This window comes from Eleutherodactylus coqui, chromosome 12 (assembly GCF_035609145.1).
Source record: "Eleutherodactylus coqui strain aEleCoq1 chromosome 12, aEleCoq1.hap1, whole genome shotgun sequence".
Classification (NCBI taxonomy): Eukaryota; Metazoa; Chordata; class Amphibia; order Anura; family Eleutherodactylidae; genus Eleutherodactylus; species Eleutherodactylus coqui.
The window spans coordinates 93,166,893-93,186,908 of NC_089848.1; the positions used below are offsets into that span (position 1 = coordinate 93,166,893).

The 20,016-nt window shown below is 45.7% G+C and overlaps 1 protein-coding gene across 5 annotated transcripts in view; it reads left to right on the forward strand.

The window, feature by feature from the left end:
- CDK14 (cyclin dependent kinase 14) overlaps window positions 1–20,016 on the forward strand; it is a 509,998-nt gene that overhangs the window by 194,880 nt on the left and 295,102 nt on the right. For all 5 annotated transcript variants that reach the window (XM_066584666.1, XM_066584664.1, XM_066584665.1 and 2 more), the window contains one exon: window positions 19,047–19,109. In XM_066584666.1, the coding sequence (XP_066440763.1) occupies window positions 19,047–19,109 (63 nt within the window). The remainder of the gene's footprint in view (window positions 1–19,046; window positions 19,110–20,016) is intronic.

Below are 20,016 nucleotides of genomic sequence, written 5' to 3' on the forward strand. Positions count from 1 at the left end.
TCGCCACAGCTATTAGATTCTATTGAACCTAATAGCTCAAGGTACATGCCGCGGAATTGTGAAATTACCCGAGGCATGTCCTATTTGCCACAGGTATACGTGCGGACGGCTTCCATTTTAGTCAATGGCAGCCGCCTGTCATGCTATACTTACGCTGTAGCACAGTGGAAGTATAGCATGGATGCGCCCACCGCCGGCCGTGTCATATGACACTGTTTGCACGTGATGCACTGTACTGCGCATGCGCGCCGGAACATCATGCGGGACTTCATGCAGCGACGCCGGAGGTAAGTGTGGTGTCTTTGGTGGGGCACCGTGACGGACTCCACTGCGGTATTCCGCTTGCGGAGCCCGTCATGGCCATGTGCATAAGGCCTTATAGTGTAGACCTGAATATGTGGCGCCACAGCTGCCGGGAGCTGAAAGAGGCGAGTATGCAAATGTTCATTATTTTGAAACATGGGAGGCAGGATTATTATTTATTTAACTTTGACAACCCCTTTGTAAAGCAGCTATGCAGGGAACCAAATTACAGCATCTCCTTTTTTTTTTGCAACATTGCCTGTTGCTGTCAATGGGGCTGGCGGCAGCAGCGCCGAGCTCATTGGAAACAATAGGGGTACAATGCGTTCCCCTGCCAGGTATGGCATCCCTGTGCCCCTCAAAAGGGGCATTCCAGGATTTTCTTTTGCCATTCAGACTAATGTTACTGTCACTAATTGTTTAGCCAGATGAAGGGCGCAGGAAAGTCTCATAACAATAGATGGGGTGAGGGGGGCCTCGGTGGCCCCCCTAGCTTAGGGGCTGGCTCACAATTGTGACTTCTGCGACTCTTATTCCTACGTCAGTGATTCTGGATAATAAACAGTAGGAAATATGTAAAAGTGTAGAATGTCGAACCTTTCAAGAAAAAAGCCCTTAATAATAAATGAAAAATCCTACATCATATACTATCAACATTTAATTTTGCAATGAGATGAGCTACTCAGTTTTCTTGCAATTCCAAATTATGTTGCAGTACTTTACTAGATTACGAGATCCTAGTTTCACAGTAATAGGCGAATTATTACTTTGGATGGAGTTACCCTTTAATGTTTTTTACTTTTTTTTAAACCTAATGGGGCTTCGAATGACCATTTGATAATGATGTAATATCTCATTATAGAGCTACTGGGCCTGTGGATGGAAATCTCATGCATGCTTGTGTGCTGTGCACATCACGGGGCTGAAACCTCATTGAAATCTGACTGTGAGCCTTTCAATTGGTCTTCTCAAAGTGACCACTTTCCATTACAGACGGATTTCAAAGAGCTTGTTGCTGTGAAAAGAGAAGTTATCGTAGTGAGTAAAATTACTGATGCATACCAAATGTCTGCTCTCTCCTCTCTAGCAGAAGAATGGCCCGCTCACAGCCATGCCATAGGCAAACAATGCCGGTGTCTGCCGCATGATGTCATCCCCAGCAGCCAAATAGAAAACTTTTTTGTTTTAATTCAAGAGCGGCTTTAGATGGTTTTGCAGCATCATGGGAATGTGGATGGATCAGCTTTATGTCCTATTCGAGAGACCTAAGGCCTTCCATTTCTTTCTAATTTGGAGAATGACCGCCACAACCAATTATGGAGAAATATTAAACAGTGTCCACATTTAGTATGAATTTAAGCCACGTCGTAGCCCGCATAGTGAAGTAGACCCAAATACTATCCATATTCTTGCTGCTCTAGTCACTGTGTAATACATAAAGAGACACCGTGCATACTAGTATACCAATGGTGCTACATCTGTCCACCAAATGAGATGTGTTGCTAGGCTTTCCTTCACCAAGGCCAAGATCAAGTTGATTGCCTTAGCCATGTATCTAAATCTACTGGCCAAGGCAGAGTAGCTTGTTAGCACCCCTCCTGACACCCAAGGACAGGCCTCCAGTGTATCCTCCATCCTTACCACTTAGGAGATTCATTTTTGTGTTCCACAGGGGTTGCAACAATCGGACCACCCAGCATACATTTATCACCTACCCTGTTTTGTGTCTTCAGCTCCTCTGCAGACCTGTGTATTCCCATGGTAACTGACTACAAACACACTTTGTATAGTCTGATTCTGTAGTCACATGGCCATTGATCTGCACAATGCATCTACATAGATCCCAATTTTTGAACAATGTAAAGAGTGTTACAGTACTAGTAGGGTGCACAGGTACGCACAACGTGGGACTCCCTGACAGTTATCCACGCCAATGTCCCTACCTGGAGGTAGCCCCAAAGGTGGACAGGTCCAGGCCGCCAACACTGACCCTACGCTGCCTAGTGGCAGGACAGGAAGGAACCGCCGTACCTAGGCAATGACAACTTACTAGTACCGACAGGCTAGGCCGATGGAATAAACCAACAGGACAGGAAAACCACAGAACACAGGCAGAGCTGGATCAAGATAAAGTGACTTCCACTGGAGCAGGACCGAAGTCAGACACACATGGAATGGAACCAATAACCTGCAACTGCTATCAGCAGATGCCAGGCTATATTCAGGAGTCTCCGCCCTTTGGGGGGGAGACCAATGAAGCCGGCTGACTGGATCCCCCAGCCAGCTACTATATCTCACAAGATAGAGTGCGCGCGCCTCTCATAGCAGGGACGCGCGCCAATCGCTGCACCCGCGCACTGGAGCATGGTGCCACCACTCGCCGACCTGAACGTGGGCGCAACACCATCCCAGAATGCCGCAGCGAACAGCGCCACTGCTACCCGTAGTCCCTACCCGGCCTCATGGTAACAGAGGGACAATTCTTCTGATACACTATACCTGTCTCGGCAAGTCTTCTAACGTTAGGCACTGGCAATTGAGACCTGGCCCCTTAACAAAGGGGAACCCATGGGCTCCACCATATGCTGTTTCACTGCCGTGGCCTGCGGGCTAACACTCAGTGTGGGGAGTGAAGTTACCAGGGAAGCTCCGGCCTTCCACTGAGTGACTGCAGTTGTGATTGGTAACAACTGCAGTCTATCAGTACACTGCCGGCCGCATGATTGGATCAAGCTAGCAGTGCACTGACAGTGTCGGGAGCCGAGGAGGAGAGTGGTATGTACACCAAAATGGATCAAGACCCCGACTCAAAAATATGGAAGGGAATTGAGAAGGGTCATCAAAAGCCTATCTGTGAGCTCCACAAAACTTTTGGATAGCGGAGAACCCCAGGGTTGGAACTTTCTACATGCTTCCAAAACTACACAAAGCTGGCAACCCAGGGAGGCCAATTATCTGAGGTGTGGAAACCCTCAATGAATGAATCTCAGGATGGGTAGAGGGTGTTCTTCAACCACTGGTGAGAAACACAACCAGCTCTTTGCAGGACACGACGAACCTACTGAACAAACTATCAACTATAGATCCGCTCCCCAATGGCATCATCCTGGCCACTATGGAATCCTTATAGTCCAACATCCCACATGAAGATGGACTGACCGCTTGCCAGGCACACCTTGGGGCCCATAGGGTTGTCTCTGAATCTGTGTTACATCTCACAAGATTCATCTTCACATACAATTATTTCTCCTTTGGCAAAGAGATATTTTTGCAACTCACTGGAACCACCATGGGCAGTAAAATGGCACCGCAATATGCCAACCTTTTCATGGGAAAACTGGAGAGTGACTTTCTGGCCTCCTGCCCCAACAAACCATTGGCCTACTTCCGCTACATGGATGTCATCATAATCATCTGGACCAACACCAAACAAGAACTAATAAAATTCCATGAGAGATTCAATGCATTCCACCCCACCATAAACCTGACATTAAGCTACTGATATACTGAAATCAACTTTTTGGACACCACCATAAAAATTTCAAACAACTCAATACAGACATTTCTATACCAAAAACCAATTGACCGGCCCACATACCTCAGATGGGACACTTCCCATCCTAAAAAACATCAGAAAGTCCATTGTCTACAGCCAGGCCATCAGATACACCCGAATCTGCTTCAACCCAACAGACAGAGAGGAGCATTTGTACCATCTTAAAAGGACATTTTTAAAATCCTATTCCTGGACCCTCCCCTCCTATGTTACAGGCAACCTCCAAATTTGAGGAACCTTATAATCAGGAGTGCGTTGCCATCTGACATACAAAAAGGAACTTATCCCTGTAATGTAAGGAGCTGCAAGACCTGCTCACATGTACTGACTGCGGACAGGATACGGATCCCCAACACACAACAGGACTATAAGATCCCGGGGACATTCACATGTTCCACGGGTGATGTTGTGTACCCGATCCTGTGCAGTAAATGTCCTGTTGGGGGGCCTTTATGTTGGAGAAATGGGACACAAACTTAAAGCAAGGAAGAGGTCTCATTGCCACACAATTAAGCAGAGAAAGACAGAATTTCCTGTGGCCGAGCACTTTTCTAGTCACGACATAGAAGATATGAACGTTCTAATGCTGAAAGGCAATTTCAAGTCACAAAGCCACAGAAGAATTTGGGAACATGAAATCAACTTTTGACACTTTCAATAGAGGGCTAAATTATGCGTGAGCGGGAAGTATGAGAAATCTATAGCACAGATAACACTGCTGGCCTGGTGACCCCCCCAACAGTGATTCAGGGACCATAAAACCTTCACTCCCTTATCAGTGACTTTTTAAAGATGTTTGTATTTCTGTTGTAGTATTCTTTTAAGTGCAAATTATTCACATCCATGTCTGTGCCTTGTCATAAGTATGTATGTATAAATATGCACGCCTCTTCGGATCAATTTCATTTAAGCCTGAAGAAGAACCCTGCATTGGTTCAGAAGCTAACATTAACACCATATATTTTTGTTAGTCACTAAAAGGTATCATATCTACAAGATTATATGGTTTCTCTTGCTGGGAAGAATCACATTTTGCATGTTAATTTGTATTTAGAGCTGGTATAACTTATAGTGGCTGTACATACATCATTATATACAGGATATATCCAAGTTATACCAGTATGGTACAGATCACTATATACAGGATATGTACATCCCCCCTGTATATAGTGATATAGTGCAGGCTTGTATAACCCGTATTTCTGTATATAATTATACATATGCTACTGGTATAAACTATACATCCTGTATGTAGTGGTATCGACCATACTAGTATACCCTGGTATATCATTATATACAGGAGATGTATAACTTATACCAGCTGTGCATATATAATTATATACAGGAGATACCCAGGTAAGGGCTCGTGCACACGACCGTGTTTTCACCGCGTTGCAGGACCAATAGGAGCACTTGGCCGATCTGAACTTGGCCTGAGTTACAATAAAGAACAAGATTCCAAACTTTTTCTTTCTTCATTGAATTAACTTTTCGATGAACTCTGGAAATCTTCCTCATAAACAAGCTCCTACGTACCCGGCTGATGAACTGTGAGATGATCTAGCATGTTTTAAGCAAAGATCATTGCTTTTTGTTTGCAGAGATTGCATCTTAATGAAATCTCACTCCCCCTCCCCAACCTTTAACCACCATAGAAACCGCAAATATCGACACGAAAGTTAATTTAATCCCATAATTTAGCAAAATCCTATTTCAGTATGGACAGTTCCTTGCCTGTAATAATCTCTTTTTAGCACGGTGTCTTAGCATTATCCATCCATTGTGGATTTGCTTCCGTTTAGTCACGGTGTTCATTAGTAGCGAGCGCCGTGTAACAGGGGAGTGTCGTGCAATTTTTTTGGCCATTATGCATGCAGCAATAAGATGCACTTTATCTGAACCCTATAAATTATTTTGCCTCGTCAGTTCCAGTCTGCTTGATAGGTTAGATTTTTTTTTTTCGCAACACCTCAGCTGGTTAATTATAATATTTTCTAATATGAACCATGTTCTGCCAAAAGGCTTTCTAGATGTATGTGATACAATTCTTGCCCCAGGCTGCAGGGGCGGAGGGTGCAAAATCCTATTTAATGGCATTTTTAAATTGAAATGCTTCCTGCCCTGTGTTAGAAAGGTGTCTGCCATAAAGAAGATTGATCGTGGCTGGTCCAGCTCATCTTGTAACCATATCCATGTTATAATTGGAGGCTCAGTCCAATGACTTGATGCTTTAGGGGAAACTTAGCCTACAGTATTTGAATGGCTTTTAAGAATGGTTCATCCACCAATAATAATTCTGCTATGATTGCGATTGCACAGTCATGGTCTTAAAGAGAGTGTGCCAAGATTGGAAGCAATCATTTATACACAGACTAGAGTGCGGTAGCTGAGAGCAGACCTCACCGAGTTGAGGGAGACAGCGGGGTTGAGTTGATGGTTGTCAAGGGTGGCTCTACTGCTCTGCTCCATGGGTTGGCTGCGGCCTGGCTTAACCACTCGCCGGTTGCAAATGGACATAGACAAATAGCTTGTGACGCCAATACCCTTTATCTTAAAAGGAGTTTCTCCCATGGCCACTATCCTTTCTGTTTGTTCGGAGGTAACAGTCGCTTGCTGTCTCTTCAGGGTGATTAAGAGGTCTTGTCCCATCTGGGCATGACTCTTCCAGCGGGAGTGAAATAGACTCTCTTCCCTGAGACTGTTCTTTTCTCTTTAGGGGGTGTCTCAAGTTCTTCCCTTTGGGTGCTTCTTTTGGACCCTCTCTTTTGGGTGCTTCTTTTGGACCCTCTCTTTTGGGTGCTTCTTCTGGACTCCTTTTGTTTACTCTCCTGCGCTCTTATTTATAAACTCCCCTCTGGCTAGCCCCGGGGCATTTTGGGTGAAATCCTCTAACCAATCCCAGGACTGCCTTTGGCGCGACTCACAAGACACGCAAGTGTAGGATGTCCCACATCCAGACATATACAAGTTAGGTCAAATGTCTGGTGTTTTGTATGCCTGACAGTGACTCTACACAATATACAAAACTACCTCCTGGCTCCCCCATTACAAGTGACAGACAGTAAATCACGAATACAATCACACACTCCACAGGAGCTAATTTAAGTATTGTGTAGACCTAAGTCTGGGACACTACAAGAGTATAACTTTCTGATTGCTGGCATCCGATTGCTGGGAACCCCACTACCCAGAGAATGGAAGACCCAAAGGTCTCCACGTGAATGGACATGAGCGACCGTTGTGCATGTGCATTGCTGCTCTATTCATTTTCAATGGGAACGCTGGAGATAGCCGAGTTCAAGTGTTCAGCAATTGCTGGTACTCCCATTGAAACTAATTCATTGGCAATGCACGTATGTGACCATTGCTTCATTCATGCAAGAGCCCTTGCGACCTCTGTTCTTGTGATTGGCAGGGGTCCCATTATCAGATCCTTTAAAGTGACCCTCCAATTTCAGGACAAAATCTTGTCCTAGCATCGAAGGAAGCAGTAATACTACTTGATGCTGGTCTTCTGTGTTGATGTCCCCCAGATCTTCTGGTTCCGGGTCCTGCTTTCAGCATCCAAGATTGCCGATGCAAACTTCAGATGACCTAATCCCCATAGTGTATTAGTAGTTTTAGATTACCAATGCGCTATAACCATTTACTATAACTACGCATGTGATCAGTGCTGGCCAATCAGACAAAAGAGCACATTGAGCATCGGGTAACTAGAAAATTACAGCTGGCATCGTGGATGGCTGAAAACAGGATCCCGAACGGCTGACTCGGAGGGACATTGCTGGAGAAAAACAGCAGCAAGCAATATACTCCATCCTTTGGTCCCGGGACAGAAATGTGTTCCAAAACCAGAGGGTCACTTTAAAAAGCTTGTCTTATAAAGACCACCTTTGTCCATGCAACCAATTAGGTCACATGGGTATCATAGACGAGGTCTCCTACTTGCGAATTCTCTAACATCGTACTTACGATATTCTTGCATGCGTTCTGTGCGTTGTATGGCACACAAATCTTGCACAAAAATAGACCCCATTGTTTGCAATGGGTCTGTTTATATTAGCGATTTCTTGCTTGCAGCGACACTGCCCTATTTTTGCACAACTTGTGCACGAGAGTAGTACGTACGAGAATCTCTGGCTTGACTCATTGTCAGCCATGTAAATATGGCCTAAGCCAGAATTAAGGATCGCTGAGAGGGACATGCCTGATTGTGGCTTTTCCCAGAAAAATCACATATTTGCAGTTTGTAATGGGAGCTGGACTTGTGCTTGTACACTGCAACTCTGCCATTTCAGTTTGGCTGCTATGTATTTTTCCATCTTTCTTATTTGCATAAATTTCCCAGAGGAGCATTGCCTTGTCAGTCTCTTTACTTAAGGTAGATTTACACGATGAGCAACACTAGTCCTCGCACTTACTAGCTCTTCTGCTGCTGCACAGGAGCTAGTATAGCTGGCTCACAGCGGGGAGGCTGCAGGAGATTTCTCTCCTTGCACTCCCCCTCCCCTCTCCACTGACCTAACAAAGCGGCTGTTCAATACTGAACAGCTGCTATTTACACTGAACGATCAGCTATCAGCTCATCGTCCAGGGTGCTATGCTGCATAAATGATGGACGATGAGCTGATTGCTCAGTGTAGACAGCAGCCGTTCATTACTGAATGGCCGTTATGTTATGCCAATGGAGAGGGGCGGGGGAGCAAGAGGAGTAAAATCTCCTCCGGCCACCCCGCTGTTAGCCAGCGTTACTAGCTCCCGAGCAGCAGCAGGAGAGCGAGTATGTGCGGGGTCGAGTGTTGGGCATCGTTTGCGGATTCTGTGCAGAAAACTTCCATTGAAGTCAATAAAAGCCGTCCAATTTGTGGCCCGTCTGCAGCTGACGCTTTGGAAAGACTACAGAATCTGCGTTATTGCCTAGCGACGGCGTGGCACAATCTGTACTGCGCATGTGCCCAGTGCACCAGTCGGCACATCCGGAGTACAGATCCGGACAGGTAGAGAGAGGGAAAATAAAAGTTATAGCTCTCAGAATCAGGGCTCCTGCACACTTGCATTTGTCTTGCGTGATTTTTTCACGCGAATGACAATTATCACCATAATTGTGTCAATTAATACAGTATATGGCGCCAAAGAAAAATACAATTAGTCTTACAAAAAAAAAAAAAACAAGCATTCATACTGCTATATCGACTGGAAAATTTAAAAAAAGGTGTCGAAACGCGACAGTAAACAAAAACGGGGGGAAAAAAAGCGCCTATTTTGGCCCATAAGTTTGAAAATACGAGCGGTATTTTGGGGTTACAGAGTCTATCCTGTTGTTAAAAATTTCCAATATGTGATCAGCAGAGGTTCGTCGCCCAGAAACCCCAGGATCAGCTGCTTAAAGAGGCCACAGCGTTTGTCTCGTGTTGAGCCCAACGTTTACAGTATACCTGAGTACGACCCTTTTTGTACTTTTCATAGCAGTCATTCTTAGTTCTGCCGCCTTGTCCAGTTCACTTCAATGATCTCTTCAGAATCTGGGTCTATTCACTTCAATGGGACAAGCCTGCAGTACTCAGAACTGCCACTACAAAAAGTACTGCGCTCTGAGCACAAACCGGATCAGATTATGATGTAAACACTGAAGAGGCCACAGTGATCGCACGAGCACCGCTACCTCTTCACTCAGCAGATATGGGGGTCCTGGGTGGCAGACCCTCGCCAATCAGATACCAGTGTCCTTTCTTGAGGGTAGGCCATTAATATTTAGAACCCAGAACCTGTATGAAGTGAGCTCCCCCTAGTGGTGGTTGCAGTTTAACACAATTTTATCATTACACTCAATGTGTGAAAAAAACCCAGCAGTAGCCGTTCAGTACTGGGTTGCAGTTGTGGTATGGCCAGTCGTATATTATGTCTCTATGGGTAGCTGTAGTAGTTATTCACGTAGTTTTGGGGTTATTTCTCCCCAAATTTTTTCTATACCAGTTTGGTTGACATTTTAACAATCGTTTCCATGTCTTAAAACTGTGAATGAAGCCACGCTGCTGTCGGAGCTCTGCTGAGGCTGGTCACACAGTAGTTACTGGAATGTTGCAGCATTGTCGTCTTGTAATTTCGCTGTTTGAAGTGGTGAAAGCATTTAATTCACAGTTCCAGATTAGATCTCTTCATCCCTTGTGCAGCCCATGAAATGACTTCCTCGTGGATAGCCTAACTTGTGATTCCAGGTCCCTCCAGGACACCTTCTTGCATTTGATTTTCACTTTCCCTTCTTTTTGATTACTTTAACAAAAAAAAGGAAAACTTTTGCCCATTTCACACATAAAAGGAAATAACATAATTTATAGAGTAGATGTACATACAATGAGCATGCTAGCAGAATGCTGTCTGGGAGGAGTATCGTTTCTCCTTGTGGAGATCATCTTGAAGGTATCGGGAGACTTAGAAAACCATGCAATGCTCCTCTGGGAAATTTGGTATGCAAATGGCATATGTTACATTGCCTTGGCAGCGCCTTCTATTGGAAGTTAGCTTTCTTACAAGTCAATATGCTACATTTTAACAGGCCTTATAAGATCACTAAGGATATAATACTAGAGCATGGGTTACCAAGCTCCTCCTCTTTAGGGGGTTCTTTAGCTAATATGTAAATAGAGGTTATATAGAGTCCATGCAAAGACTTGTAGTTCTTTTCAAGTTGTATTCATGTCTTGTCATGTATCCTGATTAAAACATTCTTAAAGAGGTATTCCAGCCATAAACTACATGGGGGGATGGGAGTCTCCTAACCTCTGATTTGTTGGACTGGTTGACTTGTTTAGCCTCTCAGAGAAAAAGGTACTGATAAGATTTGTCTCCATTAGAGATGAGCGAACCTACTCAGCCACGCCTCTTTTTCGCCCGAGTACCGCGATTTTCAAGTACTTCCGTACTCGGGCGAAAAGATTCGGGGGGCGCCGTGGGTGAGTGGGGGGTTGCAGTGGGGGGGAGAGGGAGAGAGAGAGGGCTCCCCCATGTTCCCCGCTGCTACCCCCCACGCCGCCACGCCGCCCCCCGGCGCCCCCCGAATCTTTTCACCCGAGTACTGAAGTACTCGAAAATCGCTGTGCTCAATCGAGTAATTACTCGAAACGAGTACGTTCGCTCATCTCTAGTCTCCATTATTTGAACCCCAAATAGAGGGAAGATTCAACACCATGCCCCAAAAACGCCGATTTTATGCAAATGTTTATCTCCACCCCTTTTGACAACCATCTTGGAGGGCTGAGACATTTGGCAGGTAGAGTCAAAAATAGAGCAAGTTTGTTTGGCTGTGGTTCTCATAAAGTAGAATACATGACCAGGTAGCTGTACATTTAAGCCAAAAGTGTATTTGGGTGGATGCCCCGTTAAAAAAAATAAAATAAAATTCTACACCTAAATTAATTCTTACAAAAATATGATAAATTATGTCTTTCTTTATCTCTTGCTGTTGTACTGAAATGCCACCAAGATTCTTTGCCCCGTCTTTCAGCTGAAAATGTGTCCTGTCCGGGCAGCACCACGCCCAACACAGACGCAGGGTGGCGTTCACATAGAATGCAAAAAGCATGTACTAAACTATGCAGGACCGTAAGCTCCAGGCACAATTAGATGAAAAAAACCTGTCCCTCCTGTCCCTTACCTAACAGGGAAACGGGGAGCCCCTGCCTAAAAGCAGAGTAATTGTCCAGATAAGGACAGCCCCACTGTCTTCACCTGGGTTTTAACTGTCCCTTACAGGAACCCCTGGAGAGGTGCACAGACTCAGCAAAGCAAAACAATAAAGGGTTAACAAAAACAACAGAAAGGAACTCCAGTACTTAACTGAATAGGAAGCCTTTCACCCAGGCTAGAGACCTCCACCTACACCAACCTCTCCTCTAGAGAACTGAAATAAACAGCAAAGAGGGAAGGGTAGGGTAGGAATATAAAGCCCTTCACACCTGCTGATAGGTAGTTCTGCTAGAAAACCACCCACTGAACCCTCTCTCAAGGTATGCAGTATACTGCGAGATAGCATCCAGCAATCTCCGCACAATGTGCATTGACTTGTGTCCTGCATAGTAACAGGATGACAGGTCTGTCCCTGTATCGTGGCCACCATGCCACAACGCTGTCGTGACCGACAAGCCGCGAAACATGAGTCATCTGAGACAGACTGGTTGCTATGGACTTGCTTCCTGGTAATATCCTTGACAACACATAGCAACCAGACTTTGAGACATGACTCGGCTGTTCAGCTCTAAGGTGGAATAACTTTTGCTTACACTGCAGTATTAAAGGAGTTCTGCAGTTTAGAAAACCCTTTTTCTTACACCCTATTGGGGAATTTGGAGTTACTAGAGAGGGGGGTCCACTGTACCACTCTCCACTCTGGATTACAGCTGATCGCTGGATGTCCCAGCAGAGGGCCTGCTTGTGAACAGCTCATTGTCAAGCGGTCCTCTGACAAGTAGGGATGGTCTGAAACAAAGAAACCCATAGACGTAGATTTTTTTAGTTACTTTTTATATGATTAAATCTACAAGATACGACAGCCCTGATATTTCATAGAAGAGCTGAATTAATAGAATTTAGTTGGCTTACAACCTCAATGCTTGCCTGAAAACACTGAGGTCCACTGAGGATATCTCCGCCATACCAATGAATATGAGTCTTTGTATGTGCATCTGTGAACACCTGACATTCTTGGAATGCAGTGAGTAGTTTGTCATCGCTGGGTACTCTGAACTTAGATAATGCTTCAGTTTTTAATCCTTCACTGCCTTGGATACCAACATTGTACTGAATGGTGACGTTCAAGTGAGACGTTGGCCAAGAACGCAGCAGCAGAGCTTGTTTTCGATATCTGTAATCAGGCATCGGTGGCCCATTTCTTCACTACTTCATTCCAGGAAGCCTGATAGCTATACACTAGAATACAGCTGCTCGCTAAAGTATATCACTGTGTATTTCACTTGGGGCTCTTTCACATGAGCGTATATCGGCTGCGCTTTTACTGCCGGCCGATACACGCTGCCCATCTAATGCATTGGTTTACAATGCATCAGTTCAGATGGGCGTATTCCCAAGGCGTAAAAACATCTGGCCGACAAAGATAGCGCATACAGTGCTCATTCCGGTCGGGCATTTTTACGCCGGCCAGAAAAGATAGTTCAGGAACTATCTTTCGGACGGAATACGATGGCGGCTCCCGTAGACTCCTATGGGAGCCTATGGTAGCTGCCGAAGAAAGGAGGTGGGTGGGAGGTTAGCAGCGTGCCTGCTAAACTCCCACCCCCTTCCCTCCTCCTCTCCACCGCTTGCCGGCTGTTTGCAATGGGAGGGGGCGGGAGCTTGTTGCTAAGCTCCCGCCCCCTCGCCTTGCCGAGAGCTGACAAGTGGGCGGATAGGGGGAGGCAGTTTAGCAGAGTTAAACTGTTTACTCCCACCCGACGGTGTTCCGGATGCGGCGTATAATCGCCACACTCGGCCATCTGAAGGGCATTAAAACGGACGTTTTAACGCCCATTCACGCAAATTTGTCCGCTCTGTGGGCGTAACACGGCTGGCCGAAAATCGCCTACACTTGTGAGAAAGAGCCCCAAGGTTGTATTCACACGAGCGTGTAGGTTATCGGTCCGAGAAACTTGGTCCAATGCCGTATTCTTAAACGTGCAATTCTGGATGTCAGCACGATACGTTTTCTTGCTTAAACGCAACACATCTGTGTACTCGTGATTTTGAACCACGTTTTGCGCACAGTGAAAAAAGTACTAATATAGTTTTAGTGGTAAAAATTGCATCGCAGTCACATTTCAATCGCTTGGCACGCGAGTGCGATGTGATTATTTTTTTTAAGGATCCCACATAAAATAATGGCCAATTCCTTGCGAGGAATTAACCAAAATTAGGACATGCAGGGATTTTTCAATCTTGCAGCACCGCTGGGAGAGAAAGATCGCTCATGAGATGAGCACATTGAAATCAATGTGTTATTTTCACATGTGATCTCTGTCCGTATTGCTCGCATGAAAATTATGCATGTGAATGCACCCTAATTTACCACTTCTATCAGGGGCGTAACTAAAGGCTCAGGGGCCCCCCCCTCTATCTGTACCCATACCCATACCTAAACCAAGCTGCACAGAGGCATAACTTGAAGCTTCTGGGTCCCATTGCAAAATCTGTTACAGGGCCCCCAACTATAATGCTTTATTCATAGTACTGGGCTCCCTATATGGAGAAGAGAGGCCTTATAGGTCCCCTAAGGCTCCTGGGCCCGGGTGCAACCGCATCCCCTGCACCCTCTATAGTTACGCCCCTGACTTCTATCACTAGTATATGGTTCCTATCCCTAATTTACCACTCCCATCACTAATATATGGTTCCTATCCTTAGGACAGCTTCACACAGGCTCCTGCTCCTGCCCTGGCTGACCCACACTCCACAGGCAAACAGATCTAATCTTTAACCCTTTTGGGACCCACCAATTGCCTGTATATTTTAAACACCAGCTGAACTGACGAAGGGGTTATCCCCGAAACGCGTATTCACAAGCTGTCCACGTACTTTATTAAATAAAAGGAGAAGTTTCACATACATTTGGTCACTCATATTGCTTAAATCTGGAGTGTTGCGCCGTCTCCATTGCCATTTTTTTTCTTTCTATTCTCTCACTCTATCACCCCCCCCAGGTGGTGCGTCATCTGGTCTGGCAGCACCTCCATTATTGAAGTTACCACTTCACTTCATGACCTTTATAGTATCATTTTCACAACAAATACAACTGTACGGGTTTTGCTCCACCCCTCTTTTTTTCCTCCTCGTCCACAAGCACTTAGCAATGACGTGGGTACCCGTAGCCCATGCACAATGTTAATTGCATGTGGCCTGTGGGTTGGACAGCCTCCATTGACTTCAATGGAGGCCATCCGTGTGGAATCTGCGGCAAAAAAGAGCATGCTGCGATTTTTCCTCCACCCGTGGAACATGCAATTCGTATTGGCGAGTGTGAGCGAAAAAGCGATTTAACATGCTTTTCAATGCCCGCGTTTTGCCGTGGATCCTCCGTGCGGATTCCGATCGTGGATTCCGCAATTTGAATCTGCCTGTGTGAAGCCGGCCTTAATTTACCACTGCTATCACTACTATATGATTCCTATCCCTAATTTACCATTTATAAACAGGCGTGTTGGTCTCGGTGATGCTTGGCTGGCACTGATTTCCACCTCCAGAGGTATGCTGAGTGTAAGGAGCATGGGCAGATTGCACCCATACAGGAAGACTGATCTCTACCCTGTTCAACTCCCAAGCTAAAATTCAACATGACTCCACTAAAGGGCTCTATATATCTCCTTCCCTCTAGCATCTTCCCTGAGATGTTAACACTGCAAAGTAGTGACAGTACAGGGTCACTACACGATCTGTAGCATAAGGCTCCTATGAGCCCACCACTAGAGGTTCTGAGTAGTAGCTTCATGCCACTGAGATCTTTACAAGTAATTGTGTGACGGAGTGCATGAGGACTTGTCTGAGACGGGTCTGGCTCAGTGTGTATGCAGGCCCTTGGGCGGCAGATTCTCAGTGGGCACCATTGCATTGGTTACACACATGCAGCAGTAACTGTGTAGCAGGGCATGCAGTGACAGGATAACAATAGATACCAGCTGTACATCGGTGTTTTTCAGACCATATATGTGATTACTACTGAGTACTACTATATCCAGTGATCACAGGTTATGTCTTCTCTGACTTGTTCAGTTCCCCCTTTCTTCTTTATCCCTCCCAGACTGCCATGGCAACTTCTCCCAGCCACAGCTTGTCTCTGTAGAATTGAACACACAGACACCTTTACATCTTTGGCTCCTTGCTTTTCCACCACCCTCCTTACATTATCTACACTTTTACACAATCAGCCTATAGCAGGGGTCTCCAACTCCAGTCCTCAGGGACCACCAACAGGTCATGCTTTCAGGATATCCTATGGTAAGAACACCTGTAGCAATGCCTCAGGCACTGACAATAAGTACATCACCTGTGCAACACTGAGGAAATCCTGAAAACATGACCTGTTGGCAGTCCCTGAGGACTGGAGTTGGGGAACACTGTTCTATAGTACCAGGATAGTAATAATGCCACCTGTGGTACCCCACATAGTAGTACTCTACCCATTTTTATGCTCACTGTAGGCCCCACACACTAAGCGCTGTTTATAGCGACCCTCACAGTAAAAGTTTTCCCCCTTAGAAATAATGCCTTTGTTATGTCTCCACGCAGGAAGAATATTCCCTTTCGTTCCCACTCAGTAATAACATGCCTTTTCGATAATAATGCCCTCAGCGCTCCATAGAATGTACCCCCCCCCCCCCCAAAAAAAAATATAGTCCATACTCCTTTTCCCGCGTCACTCCCCAGAAGCTACAATTGGTACACTGTCTCCTGCTGTCATGTGTCACAAACATGATCACTGAAGCCAAGAACGGACTACGGCGATCATGCGATTCACATGACTGCACAACATTGAATTAACCAGAGACAGCACACCCACTATAGATGCTGGGGAGCGACAGGAGAGGATGTGCAATTTTTTTTACCTTACACACTTAACAATTAAAACTGGGGCACCCAACTGCTGTGTCTGAGCCAGCAGCCCGGGTTCCCCTGTGACTCAACTGGTCACCAAGTGGACTTGGCCCCTCCACCCCCCGGCTCATTGGGCACCGGCGACTACCCTGGGTGCCAACGCCAGGCAGAGTCTAAGATTAAAGGTTTTTTTCATTAAGACCCAAATATACGTCTCCCTTCTGTAGTACGATCTATAAGTGCCTATGTATTCTGCTTGAGTGAAAACCCCATGGGAACAGCAAAAGTATATTCTGCTTAGAGCCCTAGAAAGAAGAATTGGAATGAGATATTGATATGAAACCATGTCATGAATGCCTGTGAAATTGCTCCTTGTAGGAGGTATCCATTAAGCGGAGATGGAGACCGCTCGTGGCGAAATTACTGGCATGAAAGCAAAAATTGCAGAGCTTGGTTTTCAGAAACAGGTTTTTAAGACACTGTATGTAAAATATTAAAAAACACTCAAAATCTCAAGTATGACTAAAGATCTTGTGTTATGATGTTTATTCTCTAAATATTTAAAGGGCGTCTATCACCCACTTTTTAGCACTATCAGCTCCGTTTATGGGCTGAAAGTAGGTGACCCGCTGAGTCCCAGGATGTAAGTGTTATACTTACCTTCCTCCTTGCTGCCCTGGTGTCAGAGCCGAAAGCCGCTACTCAATGCATTGAGCGGCGCTGCAAAGTGGTCGCCCGTTCACATTTTATGGTGGGAGGAATACTTGGCAGCGCCGCTCAACTCATTGAGCAGCGGCTTTCAGCTCTCACAACGGAGCAATGATGGGGGAGATAAGAATAACCCTTACATCCCCGTACTCAGTGGGTCAACTACTTGATCTTAGCTTATAGGGTTTAAAGTAGGTGACAGAATGTTCACATGTTTTTATTAAAAAAAGGCTCCACACCTGTCCCCAGGTTGTGTGCGGTATTGTAGCTCACCCCTATTTACTTCAACTGAAATACCAGGCCCAATCCATGGACAGATGTTGCTGTTTCCAGAAGCAAGCTGCCATGTTTAAACAACCCCTTTAAGAGAAGAAAATAGGATACGTGTTCTAATACGGTCTAAACGTTAGACAGTGCGTACTAAGACGGTCTTAAAGTGCACCGGATTCATCACAGCGACTCATGCTGGAGGGTAAATCTGGTGAATTTCAAGACTGGTCGGTCAGTTTATATCACCTACTAGTTGGCTTAGTTTTTATTTTGGTGCAATTTAGGCAATGCCCCCTTTTTGTGGATGATACGGAAAAAGTGTCCAGAAGAGTCTAAAAACACATACTCAATATGCCAGACAGTTATCTGCCGCTATTTGCGCCAAAAAACTGTTTATTTTGATTAGTAAATATGCCCGATTTATGTTACATCTCATCAGGACGCCCCCTGTCCCGGCCAACCGCTGAAAAATATTGCAGGTGCCGTAGGGAAAATATATAGCCTTCCCGTAACAATACTATCTAATCACAAGGGGGTTCTCAGGTTATGTTGACGGCCACTAGCTGACCATGAAAAGTACAGAGGTAAAACAATGAAATAACGTAAATCCCCCCCTCAGAGCTGCCCTCCTGCTGCTGTGCTCATGCACGCTCACTGGCAGCGGTTATACCGGACGCAGGCGATTAGCAGAAGGGTAGTGATGATGCATCAGCCGCTAGCCTGACTAATAAAGAGAAGCTGTTGGCGCAATCTGCACTCCATAATTTGTCCCCGAACTCTCTGACCGTGGATGTGAAAGGAGAAATAATTTATTGAACTGACACCTCCAGGGGTCCAAATTTGTGAAAATGGCGCACGTGGCATTTGGTGCAGCTCGTGGTTTTGTTCTGTATGCCACATCATTGCGGCTCTACACATACGCCATCATTTGTGCCAAAAACGGCACATGTCGATTTACAGAAAACTGCCGCATTTTACAGCTCAGTGACGCCTTTTTCTAGACCGGTCTTCAAATTATCCCATTATGTGCAAAAAGTGATAAACGTGTCCCGTTCCATACCCGCCATTTTCTCATATAAAGTGCAATAAAAGTCTATGGAGGAAGTTTACGAACACCGGCATTTCCGACAATGGGCTTAGTATAATTTCCCCCGTGCATGGTGCGCCGAGTACATGGGGATGCGGACACCTCTTCATGTATTAAGTGCAGCTGCCTTACATTTCTGGCATCATTTACATCCGTTTTGGGCATAAATTATACATAAATCTGTTGGTCTGGACGGCCACACCCCCTTTCAACAAATGCCGCACAATTTTCGAAAACAGTGACAGGGCCGGCGCAGGGGGCTGAAAAGTTGGAGAAACTTTTGTGCAAATAGCCCTTCTGCAGAATGTAGTGATTTTTCTTTATCTTTTCTGCGTAAGACTGCGGTAGATCTCCCACTGTCACCTTCTGCTTATTAAATCTCCTTTATTGTTTGGCGCTCTGCTAGATCAGACGGTCGGCGCTCTGCTACATCATTGTATATACTGGATGGTTATTGTTCTGTCGTATTTTACTTGTTTACTCAGTTGCTTCTCCCATGTGATTTCCCGGGACGGTGCAGTAATTATAGCTTGTGTTTTTCTGTTTCAGCATACAGATCTGTGTCAGTACATGGACAAATACCCCGGGGGGCTGCTTCCTGACAATGTAAAGGTAAAGTGTCTGTTCGTGCGCCGCGCACAACTCACATTATTAGTGCGATTAACGTGCTTTTAGACGGAATGATCAGCGTTCTAAAAAACGTTCAAATGAGCAAAAGGGAACGATAATCATTCGGCCTACATGCAAACCAAAGAGAATCGTCCGCCTGTCATTCTGCAGACTTAAAGATCACATTGGCGCGGTCACTAATGAGCAACCGTTCAGCCCTTGTATTCACAGCCAATGTGGAAGACCATTCCCGTGTGACCGAGCCGACGACGTAGGCTCCTCGGACCACCGAGCTAGCGATAACATCAATTGCTCGCTCAAACGATAAATCGACTCGTCTAAAAGGGCCCTTTTTTGTGCCCCCTGATGGAAAGGTGTAGATACTGTATCAGGAGGGGGGCTGATACAGTTTTAGTGTAGAGTCACTTCTGGAATACTTTACCAGGTCCGGTGACGTCACGGATGGTTATCATTTATCACGCATCCGAATGCCTCTGCATTATTTCCTGGCAATGGAAAAACTTGAAAGCCGCCGATCTAATAACCCAAACATCGTCATTGACCCCTATGATGCTGTCAGCTGTGGTCATTATAACCATACAGTCAAGTTGGGCTTTGCAGACGTAATAAGGGCAAGAGACACTTGTGGGCCTCTTTCACATGGGCGTTGTGATTTTCAGCTGGCCGAAAATCGCATGAATGGGAGGAAGCCGCGACCAAGTCACAGCTAAATATCCCATTTGCTCGCATGTTCACGCGGCTTGGCTGTGGCGTATATATGTGCAGTCCGGAATTCCGTGGGCCGGGGGAGAGACCTTAGTGCGGCTGTGGGCTCTCCCCTTGCTGGCTGATTGCTGCAATAGAACTCCCATAGAAGCCTATCGGAGGGGGAGGGACTTAAGTAACGCAA